General features: G+C 43.7%; 1 protein-coding gene across 1 annotated transcript in view; it reads right to left on the bottom strand.

Moving 5' to 3' along the window:
- The window catches only part of LOC311105769 (alpha-2-macroglobulin-like), a gene marked incomplete at its 5' end in the record, with an annotated part of 33,718 nt that overhangs the window by 2,265 nt on the left and 11,654 nt on the right, over nt 1-19,799 (bottom strand). The window contains 19 exons of the mRNA XM_084147974.1: nt 5,893-5,998; nt 6,214-6,282; nt 6,532-6,622; nt 8,315-8,433; nt 8,617-8,832; nt 9,165-9,361; nt 9,454-9,619; nt 10,083-10,157; nt 10,724-10,880; nt 13,318-13,399; nt 13,872-14,048; nt 14,300-14,383; nt 14,531-14,582; nt 15,074-15,195; nt 15,822-15,948; nt 16,112-16,337; nt 16,599-16,722; nt 18,867-18,963; nt 19,268-19,501. Coding sequence (XP_084004100.1) covers nt 5,893-5,998; nt 6,214-6,282; nt 6,532-6,622; nt 8,315-8,433; nt 8,617-8,832; nt 9,165-9,361; nt 9,454-9,619; nt 10,083-10,157; nt 10,724-10,880; nt 13,318-13,399; nt 13,872-14,048; nt 14,300-14,383; nt 14,531-14,582; nt 15,074-15,195; nt 15,822-15,948; nt 16,112-16,337; nt 16,599-16,722; nt 18,867-18,963; nt 19,268-19,501 — 2,521 coding nt within the window. The remainder of the gene's footprint in view (nt 1-5,892; nt 5,999-6,213; nt 6,283-6,531; nt 6,623-8,314; nt 8,434-8,616; nt 8,833-9,164; nt 9,362-9,453; nt 9,620-10,082; nt 10,158-10,723; nt 10,881-13,317; nt 13,400-13,871; nt 14,049-14,299; nt 14,384-14,530; nt 14,583-15,073; nt 15,196-15,821; nt 15,949-16,111; nt 16,338-16,598; nt 16,723-18,866; nt 18,964-19,267; nt 19,502-19,799) is intronic.

Genomic DNA, 19,799 nt, shown 5'->3' with positions numbered 1-19,799 from the left:
GATCCTTCAGGTTTCGGGGCTGTCGCTGGGCAATACGGACTTTCAGCTCCCTCCAAAGATGTTCTATTGCAGGGGTGTCAAACTCATTTTAGCTCAGGGGCCACATGGAGGAAAATCTATTCCCAAGTGGGCCGGACCGGAAAAATCATGGTATATATAACTTAAAAACAACAACTTCAGATTGTTTTCTTTGTTTTAATACGATCAACATACAACATAAAGCTGGAGCCTGAGGACAGTGTGTTCAAAATAGTACAAGCACAACATCACTATTAATCATAAAACACGTCAAGTTTATTTGAAAATTCTAAAGAAAAAGAACACACAAACACACAATGCCTCAGTGATTAACAGAACTGTTTCACAGATCACAGAACTATATCAGGGTGTCATTTCTCAGGCAGAAATGTAGATAAAAATAATGAAATCCTGTTCCCCAAACAAGTGCAAGAACCACAGAGTCAAGAATAGGTTAAATATACAAATAAAATAAATTAAAAACAATAGCACATCAACATAAAAACATATAAACATAAAGCTGGAGCCTGAGCACAGTGTCCAAAAGCACAACATCACTATTAATCATAAAACACCTCAAGTTATTTGAAAGTTCTGAGGACAAAGAACACACAAACACACAATGCCTCAGTGATTCACAGAAGTATATCACAGAACTATATCAGGGTGTCATTTCTCAGGCAGAAATGTAGATAAAAATAATGAAATCCTGTTCCCCAAACAAGTGCAAGAACCACAGAGTCAAGAATAGGTTAAATATACAAATAAAATAAATTAAAAACAATAGCACATCAACATAAAAACATATAAACATAAATCTGAAAGCGTTGCTCAAACTCCCATAACAGTCCAGTTATTTTATCTTTGAACCGCTTCATGTCTGCCACATGTTGGATCGCGCACACATTTTTCAGACAGGGGAAGTGAGCTGCATCACCACCGGCAAGTTGCGTCTCCCACAATGACAGCTTCAACTTGAAAGAACGTATGCTGTCATAATACTGCGTGACAACTTTGTTGCGCCCTTGCAGCTGTTTGTTCAAGTTATTCAGGTGCTCTGTAACATCCACCATAAATGCAAGGTCCGGCATCCATTCTGCGGAATGAAATTCTAACACTGGTTTGCCCTTTTCTTACATGAACTGTTCAATTTCTTCTCGTAAATCAAAGAAACGCCTCAGCACAGCACCTCGGCTTAACCATCTTACCTCAGTGTGGTATGGCAGGCCATAGATGTGGTCTTTCTCTCTGAGAAGGCTGTCAAACTGACGGTGATTCAGGCTTCTGGATCGGATGAAATTAACAGTTTGGATGACCACCTTCATGACGTTATCCATCTTTAATGACTTGCAACACAAAGCCTCCTGGTGCAAAATACAGTGAAAAGTCAAAAAATCACGTCCTCCATTTGCAGATTGCACTTTCTCTCTGAACTTTGTCACAACGCCTGCTTTTTTCCCGATCATTGAGGGCGCACCATCTGTAGCCAGGCTGACAGCGCGGGACCAGTCCACTCCGACCCTGTCCAGCGCGCCGACGAGTGCGGTAAAAATATCAGCTGCTGTCGTTGTATCTGTCATCGGCACCAACTCCACAAACTCCTCGGTGACGGTCAATGTGTCATCAACTCCGCGGATGAAAAAATGGCCAGTTGTGCAACATCTGTAATGTCAGTGCTTTCATCAATTGCAACCGAAAACGCAATAAATGACTTTACTTTTTGCTTCAACCGGCTGTCCAAATCCACTGAAAGATCGGAAATCCTGTCTGCAACTGTGTTTCTTGTCAGGCTGATATTTGCAAAAGCCTGCCGCTTTTCAGGGCACACAATCTCCGCTGCCTTCATCATGCATGTTTTTACAAATTCACCCTCACTAAATGGTTTTGAAGCCACTGCGATTTCATTAGCAATGAGGTAGCTAGCTTTCACTGCAGTGTCACTGATGTCTCGGCTGTGAGTAAACACAGACTGCTGTTTCTTCAGACCCGCCAACAGTTCATTCACCTTCTCTCATCTCCGCTGTCCTTGAAAGTTGTCATATTTGTCGGCATGAAGACTCACATAGTGGCGACGAAGGTTATATTCTTTCAGCACTGCAACATGCTCTGAACACACCAAACACACAGCTTTCCCATTCAATTCCGTGATTAAATAGGATGACCATTTTTCTTGGAACACTCTGCGTCCACTTTTCTCTTTTTTGACAGAGACATATTGGGGCAATGAGGGTGCCAAAGCACATAATGTTAAAAGTAGAAGCCGTAATAAATATCGCGGGCAAAACAAAGTAGCTCATTGGCTGCACGTGCTTGACCTACTTGCTCTGCCCCGGTATAAACAGTTCGCTTGCTTAACACAATTGCTATTGCGCCATCCAGTGGACCCAATTGGAACAGCAGTTTATTTAATTGAAAAATTGCAGCGCATTTTTATACTTAAAAAATCTTTTTTTTTTTTTTCTAAATCATCTCGCGGGCCGGATTAAACCCGTTTGCGGGCCTGATCCGGCCCGCGGGCCGTATGTTTGACACCCCTGTTCTATTGTGTTCAGGTCTGGAGACTGGCTAGGCCACTCCAGGACCTTGAGATGCTTCTTACGGAGCCACTCCTTAGTTGCCCTGGCTGTGTGTTTCGGGTCGTTGTCATGCTGGAAGACCTAGCTACGACCCATCTTCAATGATCTTACTGAGGGAAGGAGGTTGTTGGCCAAGATCTCACGATACATGGCCCCATCCATCCTCCCCTCAATACGGTGCAGTCGTCCTGTCCGCTTTGCAGAAAAGCATCCCCAAAGAATGATGTTTCCACCTCCATGCTTCACGGTTGGGATGGTGTTCTTGGGGTTGTACTCATCCTTCTTCTTCCTCCAAACACGGCGAGTGGAGTTTAGACCAAAAAGCTCTATTTTTGTCTCATCAGACCACATGACCTTCTCCCATTCCTCCTCTGGATCATCCAGATGGTCATTGGCAAACTTCAGACGGGCCTGGACATGCGCTGGCTTGAGCAGGGGGACCTTGCGTGCGCTGCAGGATTTTAATCCATGAGGGCGTAGTGTGTTACTAATGGTTTTCTTTGAGACTGTGGTCCCAGCTCTCTTCAGGTCATTGACCAGGACCTACCGTGTAGTTCTGGGCTGATCCCTCACCTTCCTCATGATCATTGATGCCCCACGAGGTGAGATCTTGGATGGAGCCCCAGACCGAGAGTGATTGACCGTCATCTTGAACTTCTTCCATTTTCTAATAATTGCGCCAACAGTTGTTGCCTTCTCACCAAGCTGCTTGCCTATTGTCCTGTAGCCCATCCCAGCCTTGTGCAGGTCTACAATTTTATCCCTGATGTCCTTACACAGCTCTCTGGTCTTGGCCATTGTGGAGAGGTTGGAGTCTGTTTGATTGAGTGTGTGGACAGGTGTCTTTTATACAGGTAACGAGTTCAAACAGGTGCAGTTAATATAGGTAATGAGTGGAGAACAGGAGGGCTTCTTAAAGAAAAACAGGTCTGTGAGAGCCGGAATTCTTACTGGTTGGTAGGTGATCAAATACTTAGTGGGGAAAAAAAGTATTTAGTCAGCCACCAATTGTGCAAGTTCTCCCACTTAAAAAGATGAGAGAGGCCTGTAATTTTCATCATAGGTACACGTCAACTATGACGGACAAAATATAATCCAGAAAATCGCATTGTAGGAGTTAATGAATTTATTTGCAAATGATGGTGGAAAATAAGTATTTGGTCAATAACAAACGTTTCTCAATACTTTGTTATATACCCTTTGTTGGCAATGACACAGGTCAAACGTTTTCTGTAAGTCTTCACAAGGTTTTCACACACTGTTGCTGGTATTTTGGCCCATTCCTCCATGCAGATCTCCTCTAGAGCAGTGATGTTTTGGGGCTGTCGCTGGGCAACAGACTTTCAACTCCCTCCAAAGATTTTCTATGGGGTTGAGATCTAGAGACTGGCTAGGCCACTCCAGGACCTTGAAATGCTTCTTACGAAGCCACTCCTTCATTGCCCGGGCGGTGTGTTTGGGATCATTGTCATGCTGAAAGACCCAGCCACTTTTCATCTTCAATGCCCTTACTGATGGAAGGAGGTTCACTCAAAATCTCACGATACATGGCCCCATTCATTCTTTCCTTTACACGGATCAGTCGTCCTGGTCCCTTTGCAGAAAAACAGCCCCAAAGCATGATGTTTCCACCCCCATGCTTCACGGTAGGTATGGTGTTATTTGGATGCAACTCAGCATTCTTTGTCCTCCAAACACGACGAGTTGAGTTTTTACCAAAAAGTTATATTTTGGTTTCATCTGACCATATGACATTCTCCCAATCCTCTTCTGGATCATCCAAATGCACTCTAGCAAACTTCAGACGGGCCTGGACATGTACTGGCTTAAGCAGGGGGACACGTCTGGCACTGCAGGATTTGAGTCCCTGGCGGCGTAGTGTGTTACTGATGGTAGGCTTTGTTACTTTGGTCCCAGCTCTCTGCAGGTCATTCACTAGGTCCCCCCGTGTGGTTCTGGGATTTTTGCTCACCGTTCTTGTGATCATTTTGACCCCACGGGGTGAGATCTTGCGTGGAGCCCCAGATCGAGGGAGAATATCAGTGGTCTTGTATGTCTTCCATTTCCTAATAATTGCTCCCACAGTTGATTTCTTCAAACCAAGCTGCTTACCTATTGCAGATTCAGTCTTCCCAGCCTGGTGCAGGTCTACAACTTTGACAGCTCTTTGGGTCTTGGCCATAGTGGAGTTTGGAGTGTGACTGTTTCAGGTTGTGGACAGGTGTCGTTTATACTGATAACAAGTTCAAACAGGTGCCATTAATACAGGTAACGAGTGGAGGACAGAGGAGCCTCTTAAAGAAGAAGTTACAGGTCTGTGAGAGCCAGAAATCTTGCTTGTTTGTAGGTGACCAAATACTTATTTTCCACCATAATTTGCAAATATATTCATAAAAAACCTACGATGTGATTTTCTGGATTTTTTTCTATCAATTTGTCTGTCATAGTTGACGTGTACCTATGATGAAAATTACAGGCCTCTCATCTTTTTAAGTGGGAGAACTTGCACAATTGGTGGCTGACTAAATACATTTTTTCCCCACTGTATGTCATGCAATAAAATGCAGATTAATTACTTCAATCATACAATGTGAATTTCTGGATTTTTGTTTTAGATTCAGTCTCTCACAGTTGAAGTGTACCTATGATAAAAATTACAGACCTCTACATGATTTGTAAGTAGGAAAACCTGCAAAATCGGCAGTGTATCAAATACTTGTTCTCCCCACTGTATAATTTTCAATTAATGGTGCTCTATTAAAAGCTAACACGTTTTGACACTTTTTCAAAGGCCTAATACAGGGGGTGTCAAACTCATTTAATGGAGGGCCTAGTGTCTGCTGGTTTTTGTTTTTTCCTTTCAGTTAAGACCTAGACAACCAGGTGAGGGGAGTTCCTTACTAATCAGTGACCTTAATTCATCAATCAAGTACAAGGGAGGAGCGAAAACCCACAGACACTCAGCCCTCTTGGAATGGGTCTGACACATGTGGTCTAATATCTAGTTGTGGGTGTTAATCTTTTTCCATTTGAGAAAGAGTACCAGTTTTTCATTATAACCCTTGGGAAGCACAATGTTTTCTGCGCATGAGATCACATTTCTAAGGTTGCAAAATTACGGGAACTTTAATTAAATTCCCTGGTTTTCCAGAAATCCTGGTTGGAGTATTCCGGATATCCTGCTTATTCCCTCCTGTTTCTGTGATCCTCCAGCCGGTATTTTGGGAAAACCACTGAATTTATTTAAAGTTCCTGGATTTTTGCACATTTCACTGTCTGTGTTAGATGGAATTCTTACTTGTCTGGTAGTAGTCATACACTTTCACCACAGCTGGTTTCAGATTCCTCACAGGCACATCCTCCTCTATGGCCAGGCTGTACGTCTTAGTTTCCTTCTGCTTAAGCTGGAAGAAAAGGAATAATACATTTGACACTGCAGTTCAATGTTATAGATTCACACAGTGCTACTGTATAAAACATCCACTACAGTCTTACTTTGATGTTACTGTTCAAGTTAAATCCAGTGTGTGGATGCAAATGAGACCACATCCAAAAAGGTTTTCTGTAACTGATAAAAACAGCCCTGTTTAGATGCAACATTCATTATTCATGTTCCTACCCCATCTAGGTAGATGATGACATGTCCTTCCTCCAGGTCAACTCGTTTGACAGTGGGGTCATTTCTCAACTGGAAGAACAGAACACAGGTTAGCATATTGTCAGACAGTATAACTGATATGTTCAAAGGACAACCACTGGCATTGACAATAGAACAATACTAACATTTAGAACAGATGCCATTATAATGAATATACATTAAGTAATCCTCAAGGGGATTATACTTAGGCCCAGGACTGTTGCCCAAACTGGTAAAACTCCTGGCCTTGATTAAACTGTATGTGTGTTCCCCTCAACAGAGGTTCTCTTATTGACTCACAGGCTTGAGGGAGGACTTGTCCAGGACGAAGCCGGAGAGAAGCTTGACATTGATGATCACCATGTTGGTCTCCTCTCGCCGACCGTTGTACCTGTCAGTCACACGGGGTCAGATATAATCTTAAATATAAACTGCTCAAAAAAATAAAGGGAACACTAAAATAACACATCCTAGATCTGAATGAATGAAATTATCTTATTAAATCCTTTTTTTTTTTACATAGTTGAATGTGCTGACAACAATCACACAAAAATGATCAATGGAAATCAAATTTATCAACCCATGGAGGTCTGGATTTGGAGTCACCCTCAAAATTAAAGTGGAAAACCACACTACAGGCTGATCCAACTTTGATGTAATGTCCTTAAAACAAGTCAAAATGAGGCTCAGTAATGTGTGTGGGCTCCACGTGCCTGTATGACCTCCCTACAACGCCTGGGCATGCTCCTGATGAGGTGGCGGATGGTCTCCTGAGGGATCTCCTCCCAGACCTGGACTAAAGCATCCGCCAACTCCTGGACAGTCTGTGGTGCAACGTGGCGTTGGTGGATGGAGCGAGACATGATGTCCCAGATGTGCTCAATTGGATTCAGGTCTGGGGAACGGGCGGGCCAGTCCATAGCATCAATGCCTTCCTCTTGCAGGAACTGCTGACACACTCCAGCCACATGAGGTCTAGCATTGTCTTGCATTAGGAGGAACCCAGGGCCAACCGCACCAGCATATGGTCTCACAAGGGGTCTGAGGATCTCATCTCGGTACCTAATGGCAGTCAGGCTACCTCTGGCGAGCACATGGAGGGCTGTGCGGCCCCCCAAAGAAATGCCACCCCACACCATGACTGACCCACCGCCAAACCGGTCATGCTGGAGGATGTTGCAGGCAGCAGAACGTTCTCCATGGCGTCTCCAGACTCTGTCACGTCTGTCACATGTGCTCAGTGTGAACCTGCTTTCATCTGTGAAGAGCACAGGGCGCCAGTGGCGAATTTGCCAATCTTGGTGTTCTCTGGCAAATGCCAAACGTCCTCCACCTGTGGACGTTGGGCACTCATACCACCCTCATGGAGTCTGTTTCTGACCGTTTGAGGAGACACATGCACATTTGTGGCCTGCTGGAGGTCATTTTGCAGGGCTCTGGCAGTGCTCCTCCTGCTCCTCCTTGCACAAAGGTCGGAGGTAGCGGTCCTGCTGCTGGGTTGTTGCCCTCCTACGGCCTCCTCCACGTCTCCTGATGTACTGGCCTGTCTCCTGGTAGCGCCTCCATGCTCTGGACACTACGCTGACAGACACAGCAAACCTTCTTGCCACAGCTCGCATTGATGTGCCATCCTGGATGAGCTGCACTACCTGAGCCACTTGTGTGGGTTGTAGACTCCGTCTCATGCTACCACTAGAGTGAAAGCACCACCAGCATTCAAAAGTGACCAAAACATCAGCCAGGAAGCATAGGAACTGAGAAGTGGTCTGTGGTCACCACCTGCAAAACCAGTCCTTTATTGGGGGTGTCTTGCTAATTGCCTATAATTTCCACCTGTTGTCTATTCCATTTGCACAACAGCATGTGAAATGTATTGTCAATCAGTGTTGCTTCCTAAGTGGACAGTTTGATTTCACAGAAGTGTGATTGACTTGGAGTTACATTGTGTTGTTTAAGTGTTCCCTTAATTTTTTTGAGCAGTGTATATTCACATCTTCACACTGGTGGTTGTCACTTTTTTTGGTGTCCTACCAGAAGAAGTCAGTCAGTTGCTATTTCAAGGGTAAAAGAAATAGCACTGTACCTGACATTCACAGAAACTATCAGAGATTTCTTGGTGCCGTTGCATTTCCCAAGCGTCTGTGTTGAGATGTTGAAAGCAGAGAAGTCAGGAGGAGGGGGAATATTGTAGTGCATGGCGATCTGAAAAGACAGAGACGATACCATTGAGATGCATGAAATCAACATACCCATGCAATTCCGTTGATGCTGACACTAGGGTTGAAACGTTTGTTTTTGTGCAACAGTGTTCCCTACTGAACACAACCAGATACTCAGTACTGCATGTACTGAGAGGCAGCAAAGGGCAAATGACTGGAGCCTGACCTGCACAAACACACAGCTCTTGCCCTGTGCCTTGATGTTGTAGTCCCCAGGGACCTCCTTCAGCTGCTCCTCCTGATAGAGCAGCCTGTTGTTCTGATTTACAGTGAACTCCATCTTCAGGCCTCTGGCCGAGCTCACACTGACTGTACTGGCACCCTCTGGACTGAAGGTGGCGGCGCCGTACTTGGCCAGGGCCTGCAGTGCTACCACTGTGTCCTGGTGACAGGCGAAGAAGAGAGGTACCGTTGCAAAAACAAATCCAGATCGACTACAGCTTGGGTATGGATGGAGAGAATCAATACATATGAAGAATGTAAAATGAAGCACAACAATTCAAGGAAATCCATGTGTTGTGTTATGAAATGATTGTAAGGCTTTAATACAATGTCCAGTCTACATTTCATGTACAAATAAGTATTTGGTGTGATCAATGTTTAACCATGTACTAACAGTAGGAGAGATAGGTAGATTATGTGCTAGAGTGAATTATTGTCTACCAGACCAAGAAAACCAAATACTGTTTGAACCCAGGTGTGGTGAGTAAGTACCTGTGTGGAGGCAAAGCCTCCGTACGGGTTCTGCTGCTGGGCCAGCCAGCGGACGATGCCGGTGGAGTAGCCAAGCCCAAAGCCTGGCATGGAGGGGCCTGAGAGCAGCGCCAACAGCACGTAGGATGTCATCTCCACCTCCAGAGAGTCAGTCTTCGTCCCAGAAGCCTCTGCTCTCTCCCAGTGACGATTGCCACCTGTGGTCATTTTCATTGTCAGTGGCTGTTTCCCAGCAGTCAGACAGAAAGGTAGAGAGAGACAGACATTTTCACAAAGAGACAACACATACCTGAGGTAGCAGCTATCTTGTCCAGGTGGGTGATGAGCTTGGCCCTCATGTCCTGGTTTTGGGCCAGGGTGAAGGTGTAGGACAGCAGGGCCGTGGTGTAGGTGTTCTCCAGCTGGTCAGACACTGCTGCCCTCAGACACGCCAGACTCTTCTCCACCATGGGGTCCTGACACACCCACATACAAGAGGGTTGTGTTTATTAGGCACTAAACAGAGGAACACTGATTAAAACTGATGGAATACCTGGACCGATAAGAAATGCTAATTTGCAGTTGCAAAATGTTTATGGGTTTTCCATTGCGTTCCCTAATGAATACAACCCAGACCTTTTATCAGGTTTTTAATATGGGTATGAGTACTGAATAATGTTAGCAATATAAATAAATGAACAAGCGTATACATATAAAAGTAGACTAATATATGGATGTTATTTAACAAATTCTAAGACATGGCGAGTGAGGCGTTCTGTGGGTGATATAGTCTTATTTTAGAATTGTGTGAAGTAGTTGGATGGCTAAGCAGAGATATCCACTAGGCCTGTTCATCTTTTGATAAAAGCACGAAATGTGGTCTTCTTGTTTATCAATATGATATAAGACTAGGCTATGGAAAGAGAGATGATAACTCACAGAAGTGTTGCCATCCAGCTCCAGCAGTGCAGCGGTGATGTAGGCAGTGAGCGACACCTGATCCCCGACCCCTCCCTACGACAACAAAGAATGATAGTAAACTTCATCCAACATCATACAGTACTCCCAGGTGCTAGAGTTTCAAAGTCACACTGATATCAACCAAAAACCATTGCAGTGTTTATGGTGCACAAAGAGAAAGAACGGGGGGAAAACATTTTAAGTGTACTGTTCTGGAGATGCACAAAAGCTGTCGGGACTAGTCAGACAGAGGTCATTTTACGGTGGTGGTGTGTTCTCAGTATTGGCTAAAACATGCTTGGGATTCTTCTGCTCAGCGTGTGCTCCTTTGGGACACACGTGGAGTCCTAAAGTCAGTACATTATCCTCCGTGTCAGTGCAATATGAATTATGTAAAGTACACATATTTGATGTTAGACTATGTATTATTATCAAGTCTTTTGTTTGTTAGTTATCTAGGATTTTATGCCGACTCCAACATTGCACTGTAAATAGAATGGGACACTTTTGCACCAGAACCTCCTGCTGAATCTCTGCCCTCAACGTTACCTTTTCACATTTGGTGGCAGCAATAGGATACTCCTCCTCTTATTAGCAACGGAGCTCTGATTCCCCTTTACCTTCATGCCGTTATGGAAGAGTTTCCCCACTGACGCAATGCAGCCATCCTTCTGCTGGTGACTGGCCAACCAGGCCTTGGCCTGGCCAATGTGGGTGGGATCCACGAAGATGTAGGGCTTGGCCCCGCCAAAGGACTTCAGCACAAAGGAGGTGAGCCTGAGAGGACACAGAGCAGATGTCACTGGAGTTACTAGGACTAGATGTGGTGAGCCTTACCTAAACTATGGATTATAGAATCTAGATAACAGTAGCCATACTGTATGTGCTGAAGCCAACTATATTTGCCATAACAGTTGGCTTCAGCATATTGTCATGACTTGCCTTCTTGGGCTGAGGATCAAAGATGCCGGCTAGGCAAAGGTTTGAACACCCCCTCTCCTGGGGACCAGTTTTATGACCATTTGTAAATTCCTTGCAGAAACTATTATCCGTGCCATGCAGTATTGGGAGAGGAAATGTCCCTGTGGAACAAAGGAAGTGTTCCTGCCAAGACTCCAACATCCAAAAGTGGATAATGAAACAATATTCCTACTTCAAAGAATGTGGGAAATGGTCAGTGGGGACTTAAAGAACAATCATGTCAAATTCGTTACTATGTTGTAATGTCATTAAAGACGGTGGAACAACATAACTATCTCTGGGGGTGTACACTTCCCAGTTATGAGGTTTGCATCTAATTGTTGTATAAAACTAAATGATTAAGTATAATAATACTTTTGTGAAGATAAATGTGATTTTAGCATTCTAGCTGAGATGATTGTTTTCCATATTGATTTGTTCTCAGTCAGTGGCCACGCCCAGATGAGCACAAACATGATGAAACGCCCCCTTTTCTACTCAAGTATAAAACCCCTTGTGACGAAATTCACCTCAGACCAAGCAGACTACGGTGTAAACCGGATGTTGCAAATGGTTGAATTAACATTAACCATTTTAAACAGTGTAGCTTCAGCTTCACGCTTCCTGGTCTAGGCCAAGAAGACATGACGCATGAGCTAAACGTTACAAAATGGTGAAACTCTGAACCTCTACACGAGGTGAAGACAATGCACTAGACCTTATCAATACCAGTCTGCAGCTGGCATGTATAGTCGTCCAGAGAACCTTTACTAAAATATACGAGTTGGGAAGGACAATCCCTCTCAGACAACCGTTGGTACATCTGAAGTATCTATTCGAACAGATCAACTCTACAAACTACAGGGTACGCTGAAGTATCCAGTCTAACGACCACTACGACCAGAAACTACCAAGGACAATGGGATCTCTGGTGGGCAAACCAGAGTCCTACATCATCAACTCAACTATCGAGGACAGCTACACGTAAATACATGTTGTGTTTCTAATCCGAATGAGCGGTGAGCTGTGATTAGGGTTCTAAGCATTTGCATTTCCGTGAGCTTAGTTTCCAAAGTAACAACGATAGTTTGAATCTCTGTCTCTCCCTTCCAAGTGTTCATGCTATTGTTAATTCAGTCCACTAGGGACCTGTTTTCATTGTATTACCGTATTTTCCGCACTATAAGGCGCACTTAAAAGCCTTTAATTTTCTCAAAAAACGACAGTGCGCCTTATAATCCGGAGCGCCTTATATATGGATCAATTGGTTAATTGGTTGATCCATACTGGTTGTACACGGCGCTCAAGGCACTCTGTCAAAATGTTTCAGTATGAAAAACCAATAAAACCAATTTTATAATAATGAAATGTTTCAGTACGACTGGTAAACTACAAAGCCGCACCGCTTGCAGCATTACGGCTACCGTAGTCAGTAAACACCGGTACTGTGCTTACTCACAGTCCCACACCACTTGTGTGTGTATATAAAGACCCCAAAATTGTTGTCAGAACGCTTAATAAAGTTTGACTTTATCTGACTGTTTTGTTGACATTCCCTTTAGCACAGCTCCATCTAGTGGATGCATAACGCAACCCCAGTCAAACGTTTGACTGCAGTATCTTCTAATCTATGCGCCTTATAATCCGGTGCGCCCTATATATGAAAACAGTTCTAAAATAGGCCATTCATTGAAGGTGCGCCTTATAATCCGGTGCGCCTTATAGTGCGGAAAATACGGTACTTTAGTAATCAATAACCTATGTGTGTTTGTATTGTGTTATTATTTAGTTAGTAAATAATTAAGCCAATTTGTGTATTGCTGATTTATCAATAAGGTTAGGGTTCTTGCAGGTTCAAAGATTATGCGACGTTCAGAATGAGACTGATAAGAGGTAATTATTTAATAAGTGACTGTTATCGATATAACATATATCTTCTAAGAGTTTAATTCGGGAGATGGTAACTCGTTAAACAACTTATTCCGTGGTGCCCCAAATTCCTAATGAGTTAATTGTTAAATGATTAAAGTGAAAATTAAACAGTTAGTTGATTCGTTAAATAACAGTCACCCTGTTAATGAAAGTCACGTCACCATACTAATATGGATTAGAGACGATCACATTCCTACCTTGATTACATACTGCACCCTTAATCGAATGTCATTTTCAAGAGTGACTTAAAAAACTAAAAATCTCAATTGTGGAATAATCTAAGATAAGGTATTATGACTGTGTGGACTTCAATTAAACTGACCAGGTGTTTCCAGACTCATCGCTCTGCCCAAAGGCACTGTAGGAGCCATCGTCATGCTTGTAGTTGAGCTCTCTCTGGTAGCCTGCAACACAAATGGCCAAATGAACAAACACTCTCCTTCTAGGGACTTCTATTGTATGTGCAAGGTGCAGTTAACTGGTTCAGTGCCAAATATAGACAACAGGTTGTTGCTAGTCAGAGGTGAGATGCACACAGAAATTATCAGACAGAATAAACTGTCAGACAGTGTTCATCTTCGCAGACTCCTGTTCAATCACAGCTCATAAAAAAAAAAGTACAACGCTTACTGCAAATGATCTTGTCATATCCCAGTGCATGCTATGTGTTCCATTAAGCAGTAGTCTCCGCAATGCATAGCAGTCTTATTTCACCAGGGTTGTGTCCAGTGGAGAAATTTAAACAAATTGCATTGAGTAAAATGGAGAGTGTAGGCTGTAACTGAAAATAAATGCTTGTTATAGATTTCCGTTGCAACACGTTTTAAAACAGTTTGGCCATGTTGTGCCTTACTGAACCAGACCCAGCTCACTCACCACTCTCTAGGAAGCCTGTGGCCCTGGTCTGGATCTCCATGGTGAGCTGCCTGGTGCTCTGCAGGTAGTTGAGGATGTAGATGTTGGGAGCAAACAGCACCATGTTCTGCTCTCCACAGCCATAGGGCATCTGCAACAGGCTGTCAAGGTTCTTCATGGCCCGACCCATCAGGTCGCCTGGTGAAAAAGAGACCAACCATTGAGACAATCAATCATTGGCATCTAGTCAATGGCAGTGGTTATTTGACCAGCAGATCCCGGTTTCAGATCCCATAACCTTAAGGCAATCATAGATCTGCAGGTTGAATATACACTTCCCTTGTCATGAATAGAGGGATGAACAATCCTTGCCTACACTTCATCTGCACCAAAATGGAAAACATATCCTGAGGTTATAAAACTCAGCAAAACAGATGGAGTATTCTCACCCAGTACTGAAAGGGAGGCCTTGGCAGAGCCCTCCACAAACACCTCAGGCAGCTTCAGAGAGATGTCCTTCTCCACTGGGCCCTCTGGTGACAGGAGACAGATAAACGAGGCAGACTGAGTTACTTGAGAACCGTTATAACCACTTAAAACATATATGTAATCTAAACCAAAACAACTTAATCATCGGGGTAATTATGAGAAAGTATGACTGATAGAGGTCAGGAGATTACCTGCAGGGCAGAGCAGAGCGTTGTGGCTGACCGTCTCCTGGGTTCCCTCGGCCTGATAGAGGGAAAGTGACATTGAGAAAAAAGACTGACCACTGGCTTTCAGGAAAAACATCACCAAAATAAAACACAATCTAATGAGGACAACTAAAGTTAAGTCTAGCATTGAATTCATATGGTAACCATTTAAAGGTGAAACGTTTTAGACCTGAAAAGTAGACTAATGTTAAGATAAATCCATGTCCCAGGCCATCTGTTGTGTCAGTCCAGCTATACGTCTCAATTCAAAATTAATGGAAAAGCTATGCACATTCCCAAATGTAATCTTTATTCAAAAAATATTTATTATGCTTGAGCTGGTGTCTAACTGCATTTGGGCTTAGAACACCAAACCATGTTGTCTCCTCTCATCAAAATACCAAACAATATCAGGGGATATAAATTCTACTGTATTTACCCTTGCCCTAGTGTTACTGAAAACCCTGATCTCATTGCATCAATGTGGAAGAAAGAACAGTGGACTTGGCATACAGGACAGACACTCACCTCCACCAGCAGTGTTTGCACAATGGTGTCAATGTGTCCTTTCTCTGGCACTGTGGCCACCTCGTTGCCGCAGAGCTCCTCAGTCTTCAACGCCTCAGCGCTCACTTTCACACTCACCTCCCCTATAGTTCAGGCCAGAGAGACATAAACATGCAAGTCTAGACCAGTCACCCATTAACCTGCCCCTCCCTCAGCTTGCTCCCTCTTACCCTCCCTTCCTATAGCCTCTCCTCTCAGTCACTCATGTACCCTGGCTCAACTGTTCCCTCCCTCCCTCCTCCCTTCCCATGTTTCCTCCCTCCCTTTCTCCGATAACCACGGATACCCCCGAGGGAGATCTTTCTGAGCATCTCATCAGATATCCCTCTTGACTTGTTAGTACAAGCGATTGTCAACATTTCTTTACAGGGCTAGGATATATACAAGGAATTTATTTGAGCCATGTGTATCAGAAATATTTATTTGCTTAAATTTCAGCTGTGTGAAGTCAACAACCCTGTCTTAAGGCACTACAGGAGAATCACTGCTTTCAATTTACTCCCTACTCTCCTTTGGCCCTAACTCTTTGCATATATGAAAGGTGTGGATGGGTATAAGCAGTGTAATGGTGGAGCTTCTACCATATTTCTTACACCTTACAAATCTGCAAACATCAAAGGGTAGGGGGCTAGGGCCAAGGTGTTGGGAGTAAATGTGGAGTCTATTGCAAGAGCCTTGTGATAGATTGACAGAGTACTGTATGGCTCACCCAGAGCAGTTGGGGTGAGGATCCACTTGAAGGTCCTGCTCTCCTCAGCACACAGACACAGGGTGTACTGGCAGCCTTCACATGGCCTGGCTGTGAACTGGTCCGACTCAGCTAGAGTCACCTTCACCTAGGAGAAACACATGGGGTCAATCTCAAGTCTTTCCTAGATCCATGCGTCCGCTCTTCTCTCGTCCTTAAAACATCAGAGCATCTACAGATTGTCTACAGGGACTATCCAAATGAAGTGGGACTAGAGAGGTAAAGAAAGAGACAATACTGGGAGGGCTTACCATGATACACTTGGAGAGGTAGTTGAACACTGTGGCCTTGAGTGTGAACACCTCCCCCCGGATGACAGAGTAGGGCAGTGTCAGGCTCACAAAGAAGGGTTGGAAGGCAGTGAGGCCAGTGTTGGGAGCCAGGCCAAAACCCACTGGGGAAGTACAGAACGCCCCTGCAGCCCACTTAGTGATGGTGTCTGGAACAGTCTTCTCAACATTCACTTTTCCTGTATCTCTGGTGGTGTTGAAAAGGGTGCAATAAAAACACCAAATATATATTAACATTGGAACACATGATTTATGGTCAGTTCAATAGAGGACTAGGTGATTTTTTAAATTATTGTTTTAAACCGTTCTTTCCCCCTTAAAAATCAACCGCTAGAACAAAAACATGCCTGTAGTTTCAGTATTGCCATATTAGTAGGCATTTTCAGCCCAGCACCCCATGAAAAGGGATGTGTTGGACTACAAATACGGTGTATGTTACAATGCTTACCCCACAGGAACCAGGTCCCAGATCCAGGTCTCAGGGAAGTATGTGCGGACAGTCTCCTTAGTCCCGTCAGCGGCTCCAGGGGCTGATGTCATATGCCCATTTGGCATCATGTTCATGGGACGAACTGTAAATAGAAACCAATCCTTCATTAGGTTGAGACTAGAAAGGTTTATACATTAGCATATCAAATACGTTTATTGGTCACGTACACAGAAGGGATGTAGCGCAGTTGGTTGAGCATGGCGTTTGCAACGCCAGGGTTGTGGGTTCGATTCCCACGGGGGGCCAGTAAAAAATATATATATATATAAAAAATGATCATGTATGCACTCACTAACTGTAAGTCGCTCTGGATAAGAGCGTCTGCTAAATGACTAAAATGTAAATGTAAAATGTGCGGGTATTATGGCAGGTGCAGCAAAATGTTTGTGTTACTAGCGCCAACAATAGACGCACAATAAAAAAAAAGAACTAACAATCCAAGTAGATATTAGAGTGAGAATATAAAATATGTGGTGTGTATAGACCGAATACAATTTGGAAAAGAAAATGGTATGTACAGTAGTAGCTATATTAGGATGAGCTACAGTGGGGAGAACAAGTATTTGATACACTGCCGATTTTGCAGGTTTTGTAATTTTTATCATAGGTACACTTCAACTGTGAGAGACGGAATCTAAAACAAAAATCCAGAAAATCACATTGTATGATTTTTAAGTAATCAATTTGCATTTTATTGCATGACATACGTATTTGATCACCTACCAACCAGTAAGAATTCCGGCTCTCACAGACCTGTTAGTTTTTCTTTAAGAAGCCCTCCTGTTCTCCACCTATTACCTGTATTAACTGCACCTGTTTGAACTCGTTACCTGTATAAAAGACACCTGTCCACACACTCAATCAAACAGACTCCAAGCTCTCCACAATGGCCAAGACCAGAGAGCTGTGTAAGGACATCAGGGATAAAATTGTAGACCTGCACAAGGCTGGGATGGGCTACAGGACAATAGGCAAGCAGCAATTGGTGAGAAGGCAACAACTGTTGGCGCAATTATTAGAAAATGGAAGAAGTTCAAGATGACGGTCAATCACCCTCGGTCTGGGGCTCCATGCAAGATCTCACCTCGTGGGGCATCAATGATCATGAGGAAGGTCAGCCCAGAACTACACGGCAGGACCTGGTCAATGACCTGAAGAGAGCTGGGACCACAGTCTCAAAGAAAACCATTAGTAACACACTACGCCGTCATGGATTAAAATCCTGCAGCGCACGCAAGGTTCCCCTGCTCAAGCCAGCGCATGTCCAGGCCCATCTGAAGTTTGCCAATGACCATCTGGATGATCCAGAGGAGGAATGGGAGAAGGTCATGTGGTCTGATGAGACAAATAGCGCTTTTTGGTCTAAACTCCACTCGCCGTGTTTGGAGGAAGAAGAAGGATGAGTACAACCCCAAGAACACCATCCCAACCGTGAAGCATGGAGGTGGAAACATCATTCTTTGGGGATGCTTTTCTGCAAAGGGGACAGGACGACTGCACCGTATTGAGGGGAGGATGGATGGGGCCATGTATCGCGAGATCTTGGCCAACAACCTCCTTCCCTCAGTAAGAGCATTGAAGATGGGTCGTGGCTGGGTCTTCCAGCATGACAACGACCCGAAACACACAGCCAGGGCAACTAAGGAGTGGCTCCGTAAGAAGCATCTCAAGGTCCTGGAGTGGCCTAGCCACTCTCCAGACCTGAACCCAATAGAAAATCTTTGGAGGGAGCTGAAAGTCCGTATTGCCCAGCGACAGCCCCGAAACCTGAAGGATCTGGAGAAGGTCTGTATGGAGGAGTGGGCCAAAATCCCTGCTGCAGTGTGTGCAAACCTGGTCAAGACCTACAGGAAACGTATGATCTCTGTAATTGCAAACAAAGGTTTCTGTACCAAATATTAAGTTATGCTTTTCTGATGTATCAAATACTTATGTCATGCAATAAAATGCAAATTAATTACTTAAAAATCATACAATGTGATTTTCTGGATTTTTGTTTTAGATTCCGTCTCTCACAGTTGAAGTGTACCTATGATAAAAATGACAGACCTCGACATGCTTTGTAAGTAGGAAAACCTGCAAAATCGGCACTGTATCAAATACTTGTTCTCCCCACTGTATGTCGAGAATACAGTATTATCATACACAGTGAGTAAACAGTATATAAACAGAATGAGGTGACCAGCGTTCAATGACTCTATACATGGGGCTCCATATAATACCTACCCGCTTCGATCATACCATTTTGTTTCATTGCAAAGAGTGCGTTACAGTCGTAAGGTTCTCTCACGTCAGAGTTGGTCAGGATCTTGATTCCAACTTCCTAAAATGAAAGTACAGAAAATCAAACAGTGTCAGGGAGTAAAGGCCATATCATACCTGTAATTTCAGTTTTGCTCAATTATGTGGGTATTAGTTGAATAAATTAAAACCCAAACATTTTTGTAGATACTGTATATATATATATATATATATATATATAAAAGTCTTTTTACTTACTTCTGAAAAATCACTTCATAGACTGCATTCGATTTTAATTCATTTTAGACAGTCTCTTACATACTATTTATACATTTTCTATAGTCCAAACAGACAAGAATAACTGCAAACGTATTTGTGCCTCTTACTTTAAAGATGCTGTAGGCGTCGCTTTTGTCGTTGTTGGGGCCAAACCAGAATGAGCGTTTTTCCCAATCAGGTACGGGTGGTGCTACAAACTCCTCGGCCGGTTCAGGTACGAGTGAAAGGAGCATCATCTCCTCTTCAATGATTGGAGGATATTGAAGGCATGGGTAGGGGTCAAAGTCTTCTACTCTGTATGAATATCCAGACAACTTCTGAACAGGCAGCTGACTGAAGACCTGCAGAGAGAGAAGTAATATACCTCTAGTAATACTGACTTTATAATCCACAGCATCTTGACACGGTCAGAAAGTGGTCAGAGGTTACAGGGTCAGTACAAGGTGAGTGCATATGATAACACCAGTGTTAAATACATATAGCAAATACTTGATCTGCTCTCGATTTAGCTTGAGAGAACCAATGGAATAGTCCCAAAAGTAAAAAAAAACTTTTAAGTATCAGACAGTGGTTAATAAATGTTTAGAGGAAGCTGAAAGTGAGCCGAATCCCATCTTGAAATACATGGGTGCACAAAAA

The sequence above is a fragment of the Coregonus lavaretus genome (genome assembly GCF_964263955.1).
Source record: "Coregonus lavaretus genome assembly, chromosome: 30".
NCBI lineage: Eukaryota > Metazoa > Chordata > Actinopteri > Salmoniformes > Salmonidae > Coregonus > Coregonus lavaretus.
Note: the sequence above shows the minus strand (reverse complement) of the source record. Positions and strands in the feature narration are given on the sequence as shown.